Raw genomic sequence first — 16,055 nt, forward strand, 5'->3', positions numbered from 1 at the left:
AGTCTGAAATAGTCCAGTGACAAGAAAAGGGGTGTGGGGACTAAAAGGATATGGATACATCAAATAGATACCTATATCACAGTGAGGGAATAATGCAGAAGTGAGAAAGATGATGTTTGTGTAAAGTCTCTGGGAAGTGCAGGAAGGCCTGATCCTCCAGTCCCCAATCAGAAGGTTTGCATACATCCATGATCTTGTGTGAGAATAGCCCTTGAGAAGCCACAGTGCAAGTTCAGTGAGATCTCAAAGCCCAGTGTATATGACCCTTAGTCTATAACCCTCCTTGTCTAAGATCAGAGGGGGACTTTTCCTTGGTCAGTACACAGGGTTCTAAGATTGGAATGTGCACAAACGTCTCTGAAAATCTTAAATACAAATTAACAGGGCCCACGTTTCAGTATTTCTAATAAGCTTCCTCAGATGAGATGATGTTCTTAGTTTTTAGACCTTACTTTGTATAAAAGGGGCATGGAGGAACTGGAGAGATGGCTCAGCAGTTAAGAACATTTGCTGTTCTTTCAGAGGACCCAGGTTCAGTTCCCAGCACCCTTATGGTAGCTCACAGCCAGCTGTGACTCCAGTTCCACAGCAACGCTTTGCACTCCTGTAGGCATGTAGTACACATGTATTAGCACACATTTATACATATACACATGTATAAAAAAAGCAATATGTTTAAAAGGGCAAAGCGTCGGAAGTGCTCTACACAATCCCTCTCAGTAGGTTCACGGAGCACTCTTCATGGCTTTAATGCCTTATCCAGGTTGTGCTGCCCAACTGTGTTGCAATGGCATCAACACAGTTTCAGGCTCTATTTCATGTCAATGATTTTCAGCCCCTTGTCTTCACTAACCGCAGCTATGAGTTCCTTGTCCCTTGTTGAGGTCAACAAAGCTGAAAGGAGTTGGATTTCTAACAAGTGCTTGGCATCAGCCATGGAGATTCAGTGTGGAGTTTGCCCAGCTAGTTTTTGGTCTTACTTTGTTCCAGTATCTCCTCACTATGCCTCCTCCCTCCTTTTTGGAGTGGTAATGTTTATCCTGTGCCATTGTATGTGGGAAGTGTGTGATCTTTGATTTTGATGTCTCGTGTTGCAGTGAAGCTATTGCCTTGAGTCTCAGAAGAGAGTTTGGACTTTAAACAGTGTTGAGACTGCAATAGTCTGAGGACTTTTGAGGTTAGACTGTATTTTTTTTTTTTTTTTTTTTTTTTTGGCGTTATGAAATGGCTACAAGCCCAGGGGGACTAGGAATGTTGTGGTCTGAATAAAAATGGCTCCTTATAGGCTCTATTTATTTGAGTGCTTAGTTATCGGGGAGTAGCACTACTTGACAAGGATTAGGCGGTGTGGCCTTGTTGGAGGAAATGTCACTGCGGTAAGCTTTGAGGGTTTAAAAGCTGAAGCCAGGCCCCATGGCTCTCTCTTCCTCAATCCTTCTGATCTGGACATAGAACTCTCTTCTCCATGGTGATGATAGGCTCTACATCTGACACATTTTTGGTGCAGATGTTCTGTTTTGTCTTAACACAGTATATGTTTGTTTCTCAATCATAAGGAATAAGATTTAAACCACTCCTAACAATGCCACACTCCAAAGTCCCATGTCCTGAGACATTGAGGTACAGTTAGTCATTGCCTTTGACAGAGTTGGCTGTGTGTATCTTAGAACTTCTGTGCTACCATTTTAACCACATGGCTGTCAATTTATGTTTAAACAGATCACCTGGCCTTGACTCTAGCCATATCTTGGCTTGATTTTCTTCAAGTGTCTATTGTGTAAAATAACAGCACTTATGCTTTTCTGAAGTTCTAGAGTTCTTGAAATAACCTAAATGAAATGCTGTAGCTGAAACTTTGGGAGATGAAATTAGAGAGGTGGCTATAAGTGTCTCTGGTGAGTGAAGGTGGTTAAACACGAATGAGAAAGCTTGGATAGTAAAGGGCTTCAAGGAGAGAAAGACAAGATCAGATTGACTACGTTGGATGAGTCCAGAAGGCGCATGATAAGTCAGCATGAGCCACACTCGTAAATAAGAGTCATCAGGACTTGTCACTTTGTCATATGGCGGTGAGAAAAAAAAGGCTATTCAGATTGGCTTTCTATACACTAAAGGGAGCCCTCCAATCATTTGGGTAAATGTGTAAAAATCAGCAGACCTAGGCCTACAGATCTTGCGTGTGTCTAGAATTGTCTTCAGAACCCCGAAAGCCTTTGCTTAGGCCCTTGCTTGAATTATTTTTTTCAACTAATTATTTACAGATTTTTTTCTAGTACACTTTTAAAATGTGGGTTTCCTGCTACATTTATTACTCTTCAGTAATTGTTCCATTCCTTTTCTCAAAGTGCTGTGTTCTTCAGTCTGGTGCCTTATTTAGGGTTCTCTGTATTGGTCATATTGTTAAACAGCCTGAAAACAGGAGGAAGGTTTGTTTGGATGTTTTGTATTCTCCTGTTCCCCTTAGCACAAAAGATTATTTCTATTTACAATCTGAGATTTAAAAAAACCCTTTTTTAGAAAAAGATTTATTTATTTTATGTATATGAGTACACTGTAGCTGTCTTCAGACACACCAGAAGAGGGCATCAGATTTCATTGCAGATGGTTGTGAACCACCATGTGGTTGCTGGGAATTGAACTCATGACCTCTGGAAGGGCAGTCAGTGCTCCTAACTGCTGAGCTATTTCTCCTACCCTCAAGAAAAGACGTAAAGATTGCAGCTCTCCTGAAGCAGGAATTGATAAGGAAGTGGTGCTGGGCTGCTGCCGAGATACTGTGACATGCTGTCTTTTATTTAGGTCAGGACTGTTTTTTGTGTATGTTGGTACTGAGGCCTTAACTCAAATGCCCTTTGCATGCCAGGCAAGTGCTCTACCATTGAGTGAACACTCCAGTTCTGTGTGCTGGTTTTCCAGCATGTTGAGGATCCATTTTGGTGAGGTAGAGTTCCTAAATCAAGCCTGTCACTACTGGAACTAGATCATTCTTGATAGGATAAAAATTTTGAGCGAGGGAAGGGGCCTTTGCTGGGCTGTGCCAAGTACCTTCGAGAAATCATTCTATATAACAGATCTGGTGTAAAAGGTTTATCGGGAGTGGGGAGAAAGAGAGAAGCCGACTTGGCAGGGAAATACAGAGAGGAAAAGGGAAAGAGAGACACAGGAGAGAATGCAGAGGGAGCAGAGAGAAACAAAGGAGATAACAGAGAATGGGGGACAGAAAGAAGACAGAAAGACCTGTGGTTGCTGGGCCCTTTATCCTCAGCTAGGTCCCTGAGAAGGGGCCAGTGGGCTTGGCTATACACTGACAATTTAAATTTGCATTCACACAACAATTTGCTGAAGAAATGATTCCACAGTCTTGAGAAAGGATTTACGTTTCAAATTACTGTTTTATGCAATGGCTATCATAAGCCGTGTGTGTGTGTGTGTGTGTGTGTGTGTGTGTGTGTATGCTCCTTCAATCTTTTCCCTAACTCCTCCATTGGGGTCTTGTGCTCAGTCCGAGCATCTGCATCTCTATTGGTCAGGCTCTGGCAGAGCCTCTCAGGAGACAGCTATATCAGACTCCTGCCAGCAAGCACTTCTTGGCATCAGCAATAGTGTCTGGGTTTGATGTCTGCACATGGGATGGATCCCCAGGTGGGACAGTCTCTGGATGGCCTTTCCTTCAGTCTCTGCTCCACTCTTTGTCCCCATATTTTTTTTTTTTTTTTTTTTTTTTTTTTTTTTTTTTTTTTTAGATAGGAGCAATTCTGGGATATAATTTTGGAGCTGAGTAGGTAGCCCCATCCCTCAACTGTGGGCTGTGCCTAGCCTCTGGATATGGTCTCTACAGGTTCTCCCTCCCCTTTGCTGGGTATTTCAGCTAATCTCATCCCTGTTGGGTCTTGGGAACCTCTTGCTTTCTTGGTATCTGGGACTTGCATGTGGCTACTCCCAGTTCCCCATCCCCCATTGCTACAGACCTCTGTTCAAATTTCTGACCCTTTGTACATCATCCCTGTCATCTCCTCCCATATCTGATTCTGCCTCTCTTTTTGCCCTTCCTCTCTCTCCTCTTCCCAAGTCCCTCCCACCCTCTACCTCTTGTGATTATTTTGTTCCCCCTTCTAAGTAGGACTGAAGAATCTAAGCTTTGGTCTTCCTTCTTCTCAAGCTTCATATGGTCTGTGAGTTGTATCGTGGGTATTTTGAGCTTTTGGTCTATTATTTACTTATCAGTGAGTATATACCATGTGTGTCATTTGTGACTGGGTTACCTTACTCAGGATATTTTCTAGTTTCATTCATTTGCCTGCAAATTTCATGAAGTCACTGTTTTTAATTGCTGAGTAGTACTCCATTTTGTAAATGTACTACATTTTCTGTTTCCATTCCTCTGTTGAAGGACATCTGGGTTGTTTCCAGCTTCTAGCTATTATAGATAAGGCTGCTATGAACATGGTGGAGCAGGTGTCCTTGTTCTACATTGGTGCATCTTTTGGGTATATTCCCTGGAGTAGTATAGCTGGGTCCTCAGGTAGTACTATGTCCTATTTTCTGAGGAACCATCAGACTGATTTTCAGAGTGGTTGTACAGGTTTGCAATCCCACCAACAGTGGAGGAGTGCTCCTCTTTCTCTACATCCTCGCCAGCATCTGCTGTGACCTGAGCTTTTGATCTTAGCCATTCTGACTAATGTGAGGTGGAATTTCAGGGTCATTTTGGTTTGCATTTCCCTGATGACTAAGGAACTATAAAAAAAAAAAATTAACAAAACCAGGAGCTGGTTCTTTGAGAAAATCAACAAGATCGATTAACCCTTAGCCAGACTAACCAGAGGGCACAGAGACAGTATTCAAATTAACAAAATGAGAAATGAAAAAGGAGATATAACAACAGAAACCAAGAAAATTCGAAAAATCATCAGATCTTACTACAAAAGCTTTTACTTAACAAAACTGGAAAATCTGGATGAAATGGACAATTTTCTAGATAGATACCAGGTACAAAAGTTAAATCAGGATCAGATAAACTGTCTAAATAATCCCATAACCCCTAAAGAAATAGAAGCAGTCATTAAAAATCTCCCAACAACAACAACACTAACAACAACAACAACAACAACAACAGCACAGGATCAGATGGTTTTAGTGCCAAATTCTATCAGACCTTCAGAGAAGACAATACCAATACTTCTCAAACTATTTCAAAAGTAGAAACACTACTCCGTTCTTTCTATGAAGCCACAATTTTGTTGATACCTAAATCACACAAAGACTCAACAAAGAAGAAAACTTCATAAAATTTCCCTAATGGATATCAATGAAGGCATACTCAATAAAATTCTTACAAACCAAATCCAAGAGCAAATCAAAATAATCATTCACCATAATCAAGTAGACTATCCCTGGGATGCAGAGATGATTCAATATTCAGAAATTCATCAAAAGAATCCACTATATATATAAACTCAAAAGAAAAAAAGCCACATGATCATGTCATTCAATGCTGAAAAAGCCTTTGATAAAACACAACACCTGTTCATGTTAAAAGTATTGGACAGATCAGGAATTCAAGGTCTTTACCTGAACATAATTAAAGCACTATACAGCAAACCAATAGCCAACATCAAACTAAATGGAGAGAAACTTGAAGCAATCTCACTGAAATCAAGGAGAGGACAAGGCTGCCCACTTTCTTCCTATCTATCCAATAGTGTACTCAAAGTTCTAGCCTGAGCAATTAGGCAACAAAAGGAGATCAAAGGGATACAAGTTGGAGAAGAAGAAGTCAAAATATCACTGTTTGTAGATAATATGATAGTATACTTAAGTGACCCCAAAAATTCCACCATGGAACTCCTACAGCTGATAAACAACTTCAGCAAAGTGGCTGGATATAAAATTAACTCAAATCAGCAGCCTTCCTCTACTCAAAGGATAAACAGGCTGAGAAAGAAATGAGGGAAGCAACACCCTTCACAAAAGTCACAAAGAATATAAAATACCTTGGTGTAACTCTAACCAAGCAAATGAAAGATCTGTATGATAAAAACTTCAAGTCTCTGAAAGAAATGGAAGATCTCAGAAGATGGAAAGATCTCCCATGCTCATGAACTGGCAGGATTAATAGAGTAAAAATGGCCATTTTGCCAAAAAAAATCTACAGATTCAGTGCAATCCTCTTCAAAATTTCAACTCCCCTCTTCATTGAATTAGAAAAAGCAATTTGCAAATTCATTTAGAATAACAAAAACCTGAGGATATTGAAAACTATTCTCAAGAAACAAAGAACTGCTGGGACAATCACCATTCATGACCTCAAGCTGCACTACAAAGCAATATTGATTAAAATAACAACAACAACAACAAAAACTGCATGGTATTGGTACAGTGACAGGCAGGTAAATCAATGGAGTAGAACTGAAGTCCCAGAAATAAACCCACGCACCCATGCTTACTTGATCTTTGACAAAGAAGCTAAAACTATTCAGTGGAAATAAGACAGCATTTCCAACAAATGGTGCTGGTTCAACTGGATGTCAACATGTAGAAGAATGCAAACGGATCCATTCTTATCTCCTTTTACAAAGCTCAAGTTCAAGTGGATCAAGGACCTCCACATAAAACCAGATACATTGTATCTAATAGAAGAGAAAGTGGGGCACAGGGAAAAGTTTTCTGAACAGAACACCAATGGCTTATGCTCTAAGATCAACAGTTAAACCTCATAAACAAAGTGCTTGACATTTGGTTTTGCATGCCAGTGTTGGATGCAGTAAGAGTTTTGTAAATATGGGTTCAATCAATAGGTCCAGGAACTTTAGCAGTGCACACTTCCCTACCCAAGGAAAGTATACAGGGCGCCAAAACTATCATCATTACCGATGATGGGAAAGAGAAAAGATACAGTATTGTGGAGATTTGTATGTGAAAAAGAAGTGGCAGGAGACAAACATTTTTGTGAACAAAAGAATTATCTGGAATGAATGATGCTGAAGAACAGAATTCATAAACAGTGCTGTAAGAGGCAGCATTAAATTTAGAATGACACCATCCAATTCAGAATATTTTGTACAACAAATCAATGAACTAGGTCTGCACTAATTGTAATAATTAGTGTGAGAAAATTATGCTCAAACACAACATTGTGTCATTGGAGCAGTGAAAAAATAAGTCTTTTCCCATTTTTTAATTCTCTCCAGCTCTCGTTCTTTTTGTAGAAGAAACTATACACTGAAATCTATTGAGATGCCTTCAAAAATATTTTCAAAACAAACAAATGAAAACTCTGCCCTGAAGGATGAGTATTAGAGTTCCAATTTGGTATGCTCTAATCCAAACTCTCTCACGGCTTTTGATAGTTCTGAAGCCTCAGTGGGGCTTGCAGGCCAACGACTTTCCAGGAGACAGAATCCATAGGAAGCCTAGCAGCAGCTTTGATAAGGAAGCTTCTCCATGGTTACTCTACGTTTAGAAAGCTCTGTAGGTGGGAGGTGCTGACCACGCAGTGTGTTATTGACCCGGAAGCAGTTTGCGAAGTGGGTGGTGTTTGGCTATCAGTTCCGGTGCAGCGCTGTTGCGTTCATTTGCTGCTTTTCAGTCGTCACTTTCGCACTTGGGTTTTGGACGTGGTGTAGCTGCTCCGTAGCATCATGGCCGAGGAGGAGGAAGGTGGGAGCATCCAGAGGCAGGTAAAGTCTCAGCAGGGATCATCCTTTCACCGCCTTCCCTTTAAATTCTTTTTGTTGTGAGTTTTGAGACAGTGCTCCTACTTATCCGTGGTTATTCTGGGGTCACTGTTTCGGGCTGGCCTTTGATTCCTAGAGATCTGCGGCCTCCAGTGTGATGGAATTCAAGACGCGGGCTTCCGAGCCTGGTCTCCACTGTGTATTAATCAAGTGGTTTGAAATGGCTACCAAAAAGAAAAAGCCACTGTTTCCAAATTAAAATGAACAACAAAAGAATCTAAAACAAAAATATGTTAAGAACTTATCAAAATATGATGATATGATGTGGAGCTGACCTGTGTGTTTGTGTTCAGACACGCGCGTCGTGGATGCACTGTATTTTCACTCACACAAGTGTGTGTGGGTGTCTGAGTGTGTGTTCGGGCACGCGCATCAACGATGCAGTGTATATTTTCACTCAAGTGTGTGGGGGTCTGTGTGTGTTCAGGCACGCGCATCGTGGATACAGTGCATATTTTCGCTCACACAAGTGTGTGGGCGTCTATGTGTGTTCGGGCACGTGCATTGTTGATGTGGTACGTCTTTTTGCTCACACAAGTGTGTGGGGGCGTTTGTGTGTGGAGTGTGTATTCGGGCATGCACAAGGGTGTGTGTTCGTGGATGTGCGAATTTTTGCTCGCACAGTGTATGGGTGTGTGTGTGTTGTTTGGACACGCTAGGATGTATGTTCGTGGAAGTGGTGCGTATTTTCGCTCACACAAGTGTGTGGGTGTCTGTGTGTTCGCTTCACGTGGGTGTGGTCTCTGGCATCTTGCAGTCTGGCTCAGGGCCTACTCTCACCCTGAAAGATGGCAGCTTGGCTGTGTTGTTACAATGACGCTGCGTCACACGAGCAGGCCTGGCTCGGCCGCGGCCGCAGTATCACGCGAGCAGGCCCGGTTTGGCCGCAGTGTTAGCTTTGCCGCATTGTCACGTGAGCAGGCCGGGCCCACTCGGCCCCGCTCGCCTTGGCTGCATCGTCACCGGAGCAAGCCAGGCTCGGTTGCTGCGTCACACGCAGGCTCGGCTCTGCTCGGCTACGTAGTCACGTGAGCAAGCCTGGATCGGCTGATGTGTCAGATAAGCAGGCCCAGCTTGGCTGCTTTGTCACTTGAGCAAGCCCAGTTCGGCTGCTGCGTCACACGAGCGGGCTCAGCTTTGCCGCAGTGTCACGTGAGCAAGCCCAGCTCGGCTGCTGCGTCACTCGAGCAGGCTCGGCTCCTCTCGGCTCGGCTGCATTGTCACGTGTGCAAGCCCAGTTCGGCTGCTGCGTCACACGAGCGGGCTCGGCTGCATTGTCACGTGTGCAAGCCCGACTCGGCTGCTGCGTCACTCGAGCAGGCTCGGCTCTGCTCGGCTTGGCTCGGCTGCGTTGTCACGTGTGCAAGCCCGACTCGGCTGCTGAGTCACACGAGCAGGCTCGGCTCGGCTCGGCTCGGCTCGGCTGCATTGTCACGTGTGCAAGCCCGACTCGGCTGCTGCGTCACACGAGCAGGCTCGGCTTGACTGTGTTGTTACACTAGGCCCAGATTGGTTGCTACATTACAGGAGCAGGCTTCGCTGGGCTGAATGAGGCTCAGTTGTGGGCATGGCACACATGGGTATGTTTTAGCACACTTTGAGTGTGTGTTCCAGCCGCTTGCACGGGCGTTCCTAGAGCGCACACTCCTAAGGCTCATTTTTGTTTTGGTTAACTGTTAATTTTTAATGCTATAACAGGCAGCACGAACAGGATTTTCCTTGAATGTTTATTTTTTGACCTTTAAAATCAACTTTCAGAGTGAAGAGATTGAAGCAATGGCCGCCATTTATGGCGAGGAGTGGTGTGTCATTGATGAGCGTGCCAAAGTATTTTGTATTAGAATCACTGACGACATGGAGGACCCCAAGTGGACACTTTGTTTACAGGTAATTTTTTCTACTCTCTTACAGCCACTTTCCAGTTATTAGGACCTAATATATAATTGATTCCATTCGTCTGTTTATGATTATTTCAGCACGAATTGGTTTTGGATTGTCATGATTATGCAAACATGGGTATTTGGTTAATCTCTAGTCACCCTCAAATCATGCTTTTATTGATGGTTGCAATCTTTCTTGTCATAATTCTGTCATAAACTGTTAATAGTTTGTTTACAGACTTGAGTTACCCCTCTTTGGTACTCTAGCCAATAAAAAAAGGTTCAGAGCTGAAAAAGTGGCTGACTTTAAAATGAAGAGGAAGTTATGAGTGAGAATTCTTAGAGCAGATACTTGTTTCTTTATTGAGTCAATTGTGCTTAGAATAAATAAGACAAATCAAAAGGTTACCTGTGACTCTGTCTTATTCCTTGTGGAATATTTCATGATGGCTATCGTTTCAAATAAAGATGTTAAATTGTGAAAATTGCAGTATATTTCATAATATTGGACGTTTCCCAAAGTTTATTCATTTCATTTATTGGCTGGTTTACCTTTGTTTTTCAAGGTAGATTTCTCTGAGCAGTCTTGCCTGACCTTGTACTTGCTCAGTAGACCAGGCTAGCCTTGAACTCAGAGATCCACCTGCCTTCTGTGGAGGACTGAGATTAAAGGTGGGCACCAGCCAGCGCCCCTGATCCTGCCTCTTAATATTGATTTTAAAAGAGATGCTTATGTTTAGAGTATCTTAAATGGTATTTCATAGGATATTTTAAGTATTCAGAAAAATATTTGTAAAATGAAAGATAGTATCAATATTCATTGGACTCGGGGGATAAGACTCCTATATCCCTTTCTTTCTTGTCTTTGGTTTTCTTAATTTGAACTTTATTCTTTTATAGTTTCTTTGCCTAGAATTAGCTTCCAAAAACATGACAGCCTCTCAAATAGCATACTTTTTGTGGAACTATAAATAGAAGGAGGGGATGTTTTTACCATAAAATAAGTAAGCAATAGTTAGTCTTTGGTCTGTCTTGTTCATTGCCTGGCAAATGTAGTTGCTTTTTGGCTGTAATCAGTCTAAACAGATTTGTTTGAAAACTTCTTGTAGGTGATGTTGCCAAACGAGTACCCGGGCACAGCGCCACCTGTTTATCAGTTGAAGTAAGCTTTGTCTCCTCCATTATTATTATTACTATATTGTTATCATTATTATTATATATTTATGTATGTATGTGAGTGCAGAAGAGGGCATCTGATCCCATTACAAATGGCTGTGAGCCACCATGTGGTTGCTGAGAATTGAACTCAGGACCTCTGGAAGAGCAGCCAGTGCTCTTAACCACTGAGTCATCTCTCCAGCCCCTTTATATTTTTATAAAAATATTTTACTGTCAAAGATTATGATTTATATAGTCATTGTGTTTAAAAGCATCTTTACGTTGGTATAGAGCATTTTACAATGTGTAAAGCACGCTCATGGGTATTTGAGTGTGTACCTGATTCTTGAGTAACGGTCTTTACTGTGTTTCTTCCATCCTAGTGCTCCGTGGCTGAAAGGACAAGAGCGCGCAGAATTGTCAAACAGCCTTGAGGAGATATATGTGTAAGTGGCAGGGAACCAACTCTTCACTAGGATGTCCCTAGTGGTGACAAGCACTCATCCTTTCCCTGCACCTTCTGTTAGGCTCTTTCAGTACAAAAACATCCTCTTTAGGGAACTTAACATTACATGTGTATTTGATAGAAAAATACGGTAATCTTTAAAGTTAGAAGACCTAACTTGGCTTCCGAAGACAAATTTTAAAATGTGGCTCTTGTGTTTCCTCATAGAATGTAGAGGTAAAAATGGTGGAGGAATTCCAACCATAATTTATTTGTTAAACTTCTCAAGATCTTACAGGGACACTGTTCATCCGTCCATCCATCCATCCATCCATCCATCCATCCATCCAACCAACACTACATGGCAGGCAGTGTATTAGATCCTAGATATATATGGTTTAGCAGAACTAGAGATTATCTCTTTCTGTAGCCTTTAGCCTCTCCAGTGTGAAAGCGGAAGGCATTGCAGCAGCTGTAAAAGTGAGCACAGCTCTGCAGTTGTAATAACTTGTCAGGACAAAGCTGGCCAGTGTGATGCTGATTAACTTTGAAAGGTTCATTCTAATCTGGCCTGTTTGACTTCAGACCTGAGTTAATTAGCGCACACTGATTTTGGTGAGAGGCCAGAGCCTAGTAATGGCAACATGAAATGGGACAGGAAGAGGAAGAGTGCGTGGCAGAGATAAGAGCAGGGAAGGTGGAGGATCTGGGTTCTGTAGGCACAGGCTGAGTCTAAGAACTGTGGAGGCCCAAGAGAAGACTACTTGGAAAAGTGACATGTAGTAGGACAGATGAAAGAAGTATGTTGGGAGGCTGATATATCATTAGTCAAGAGGAAATATGATTGATTTGGATTTACAAAATACATGATTTATTAAACCAAGTGATATTCTAAATTATCAGTGTTTTTTCTGAATGCAGGAATTAGTAAGCATTCTATTATATGTTCTAGGTGTCCACCCTGTTGGGTACTATGAGAGTGAGTACCCCCTTTATGCCCCAGGGATCAAGGCCAGGTTTCTTTTCCTCCCAAAATCTTTAATTAGGAAATGGTAAGTCGTCCTGGAATCCTTATCACTGACCTTCCTAAAGGACTTTTCTTGGGTCCTACGTAGTTACTGTTTCCCTCGGTACACACTTAATTTCCTCATCATGTTAGTGCTTTCGAGATCCATCTTAACATTACAGCCCTTCTAATGGTTCTTTGTGATCCAGTTACTTTTACTTACCACCTGTCTCCACCACTTGCTTACACTTACATGTTTATACATTATATATGTATACATATACACACATGCAATATAAATACATGTATGACTATATACAATTATGTATATATATGTATACATATATGTATAATGCATACAATTACACAGCTGGTGGTCACCTTCATCCCATTTATTTTTTATTATTAATCTTGCCACGCTTGATTCCCATCATGTTACCACACTTTCCGCCTGCCAGTGGCAATGCCACAACTGCAGTGGCTTCTCACCTACCTGTCCATGATTCCAGAGCCCTGTGCACTGAGAAGCTTCTTGTAGGACAGAGCTTGCTTCTTCTACCTCAGAGAGTTTCTAAAACAGTTTGCACTAAAGGTGAGAGAGGTGTCATGATGCTTTGATGGCAGTGCAGTAACTGGCAGTATTTTCATATTGGTGAACAGCGATGTGACAGTTATTAATGATTTTATATGTCCTGATCATGGGCATTAAGTGATAAATATTACTAACTTTAAAAAATCAAATATAAACCTATCAATATAGTTTTTATTGTTTTGAGTTGTATATACCTAGTATAATTTTGAACGGTAAGTTTAATATGTCTGTCCTACAAGAAAATAGACTGTGGTGACTGGTCACTTAGGTGTAAGAAAGTATGAATCTTTTGGCAAACGTATTTTATTTTAATATACTGGTTTTCTGCTAGGAATTTGAGATTTAAAAATAACGATGAAGAGCTAGGTGTGGTGTCATACACCTTTGACCCCGAACTTGGAAGGCAGGGGCACATAAAGCTTTGTGCACTCGAGGTTATCCCAGTCTTCGTATCAAGGACTGCATAGTAAGACTGCCTCAAAACAAAGCAAATTAAGATGGAGAGGTCCCACCATATAGTTCAGTGCAAGCTTTCTTGCTTAGAATGTGTGGGTGTTGGGTTTGCACACAAACACAAATCAAGATAAATGAAGTACTAGGTTTGGTCACCAGCAACACACACACACACACACACACACGCATGCACACAAGCAAACGTGACTGTGTTCCTGTATGCTATTAGTAGCCATTTTAAGTCTGCTTTAGTCAGGCTTCTAGAATCAGCTTATGATATGACTTGTGTTTATTTTCACCCCAGTAGAATGAGGATAGTATCTTGGTAAGGATTAAATGACATCATATAATATACATTATTTAGCACACAGTACTAGTTTGTCAGCTTTGAGCCATTTCACCAAAACTCTTGAGGTAACTTGCAGAGAAGAGGTTTGTTTCGTGTCATAGTTTTGGAGACCCCCACATGTCACTGATCAGCCCCACTGCTTTGGGCCAGTGATGCCTGTCACGAGGTCTGGGACCCAGAGAGCATGAGCATAAGGAGGACGGGGACTCAGGTCACCGGCCGTGCAGCTCCTGATTCTGTAGAGGCTTTTGTTAGAGCAGTGAGTGGCAACAGCTTGAAGACCAGCTTTTTGTTCTTTAGTAAGAGTCATACTAAAGCCTAGTTGATAATTAGAACATAGAAATAAATTCTTATTGTAAGAGAAAACAAATACATTAATAAAAACTTTTTTAGTGGTAGACTTTTGTGGTCTGTGATACAGAATGATTTCCACTTTACCCAGAAAGCTTTATGCCCACTGTGCCTCTGTAGTGGATTGTCAAGCAGCTGCCTTGCTGACTGCTAGTGTAGAGAGCAGCTCAGTAAAAGAGCCCTCATCCGCTTCTTCATTTGAAGTGAAGATTGACTTTCTTCTATGCTGTGGAAAATTACTAGTTGTAGAATTCTTCTAAGGTATTATTTTTCAAATGCTGAGTGTGGAGTCAGGTGTGGTGACCCATTAGTAGAAAGAACATGGATTCAAGGTAGCTTGGGCTACATCATGAGTTATAAACTAGCTTGTGCTACATACATTAAGAGCCTGTCTTAGAGAACAAAATCTGAATGTGGATTTCTAGTTACAGAGGGATGATTTTTGGATTACGAAGATAGCTAGTGAGTGTTGAGTGGTCAGTCAGCGTTTTGGTACTTGTTGTATACAGTAGGTGTTCAGTATGAGTTAGTGTCACCTGGACATGAGTTCAGCAGAGTAAGAGTAGGAGATAGAACTATATAAAGCTCAGATGTTGGGGTGATGTCCCTTTACCATATCCCCAGGGCTTCAGGCAGTGTCTGCCTGCTGGAGGCTCTGGAGGGGACGGGCTTGTCCCAGACATTGAGTCTTGCTTTCCTCCTCAGCCTCCTAGACTGAATTCACCCAGGACAGACCTTTAGCCGTATGTACATTTGGATTCAAATCGATCATAGACTGTGGACGTGCCCTACCATTAGCTGTTTGGTGGGGGAGTAGAATGCAGTTGCTTTGAGCTTTGAACTTTACTTCTTAGTTCTTACTGCAGCTTGAGCCTTCATAATTGTTAGCAAAGCTGTTGGTATCTGTAAGTTGGTTTTCTTATCTCTACATTGGGGACATCATAATGACATTTTTGAAATGTTCTGAGGATCAGCTGTGCCGGTGTATGTACTGTCCTTGTGACTTATTATACATTTAATACATTGGATCTTGCACTGTCCAGAGCAACGAACAGTGGATATTGTTTAAAAGAAATTCTGTCTTTAAATTTTTTTCCCATTAACTTCTATGCTAAAAGGAACACAGCACGGTATTAGTGCTAGGTGTTAGAGCCAACAAGATGGTTGGGTTTGAGGGTTTAAGGAAAGCAATGAGGTCCTGCTGTGACATAGTTTGGGCACTTTCCTCCCCCTTTTAAAGATGCATTTATTTACTTTATGTATGTAAGTACACTATTGCTTTCTTCAGACACCAGTTCATTGGATCCCATTACAGCGCCACCATGTGGTTGCTAGGATTTGAACTCGACCTCTGGAAGAGCAGCCAGTGCTCTTAACTGCTGAGCCATCTCTCCAGTACTGTTTGGGCATTTCTTTAAGTACACAACAAAGCTACAATAACACCACTCAAAAAGTGAGATGCTTGGTCTTTATTTTATTGGTGTGCTATCATTTAACTTCCAAACTCTTAACATATTCTTTTCTTAGTGATTTGAGTTTAATTATCTGAGGCAGCCAAACATTTGACATCAAAACAAATCAATTCTGCAGTAGACTAAATTTGTTTTTAAAAAATCTCTTTATGGATATAAAACTGTTTAGCTACATATCTTTTAGGTCTCTTTAACTAAATTCCTCCAAGTGTCCCAATACAGTCTGTATACACCTTGTTGAAGGATTTGTGGCCCAACAAGGAGACTGACGTGTTTAAAGAGCGGAGAAGAGCTGGTGATTGGACACACACCTGAGCGCCCATGAACAGGAACAAGGCGTGTCTACATCTGTTTCGGGTGTAGTTAAGATGGAGACAGTTTCTTTCTCTGCTTTGGATGCAATTGTTCATCTAAAGTTTTCAGTAAGGTGTATTTGAGCCATTTGGAGTCTTTAATGTTGGTGTACAAAATGTATATTATTCACATGTAAGTTTTGTTAGATTTTTTTTTATTATATATTTGGAAAAGTCATGATTGGGTTTTATAATAAGATGTCTTTGGTTTTGAATGTAAATAAACTTCTTGAATCTTTTAAATAATGAATTTTGCTCCT

The 16,055-nt window shown here is 41.4% G+C and overlaps 1 protein-coding gene across 2 annotated transcripts in view; it reads left to right on the top strand.

Annotated features, from left to right (window-relative positions):
* The window catches only part of IMPACT (impact RWD domain protein), a 36,724-nt gene that overhangs the window by 8,516 nt on the left and 12,153 nt on the right, over nucleotides 1–16,055 (top strand). Inside the window, exons 1-4 of one of the 2 annotated variants that reach the window (XM_080920250.1) lie at nucleotides 7,528–7,679; nucleotides 9,495–9,623; nucleotides 10,726–10,778; nucleotides 11,158–11,220. In XM_080920250.1, the coding sequence (XP_080776376.1) occupies nucleotides 7,641–7,679; nucleotides 9,495–9,623; nucleotides 10,726–10,778; nucleotides 11,158–11,220 (284 nt within the window). In that variant the 5' untranslated portion in view covers nucleotides 7,528–7,640. Of the gene's footprint in view, nucleotides 1–7,527; nucleotides 7,680–9,494; nucleotides 9,624–10,725; nucleotides 10,779–11,157; nucleotides 11,221–16,055 lie in introns of those variants that run through there. The other variant, XM_080920251.1, reaches the window with a different exon arrangement.

This window comes from Micromys minutus (assembly GCF_963924665.1).
Source record: "Micromys minutus genome assembly, chromosome: 8".
NCBI classification, from domain to species: domain Eukaryota; kingdom Metazoa; phylum Chordata; class Mammalia; order Rodentia; family Muridae; genus Micromys; species Micromys minutus.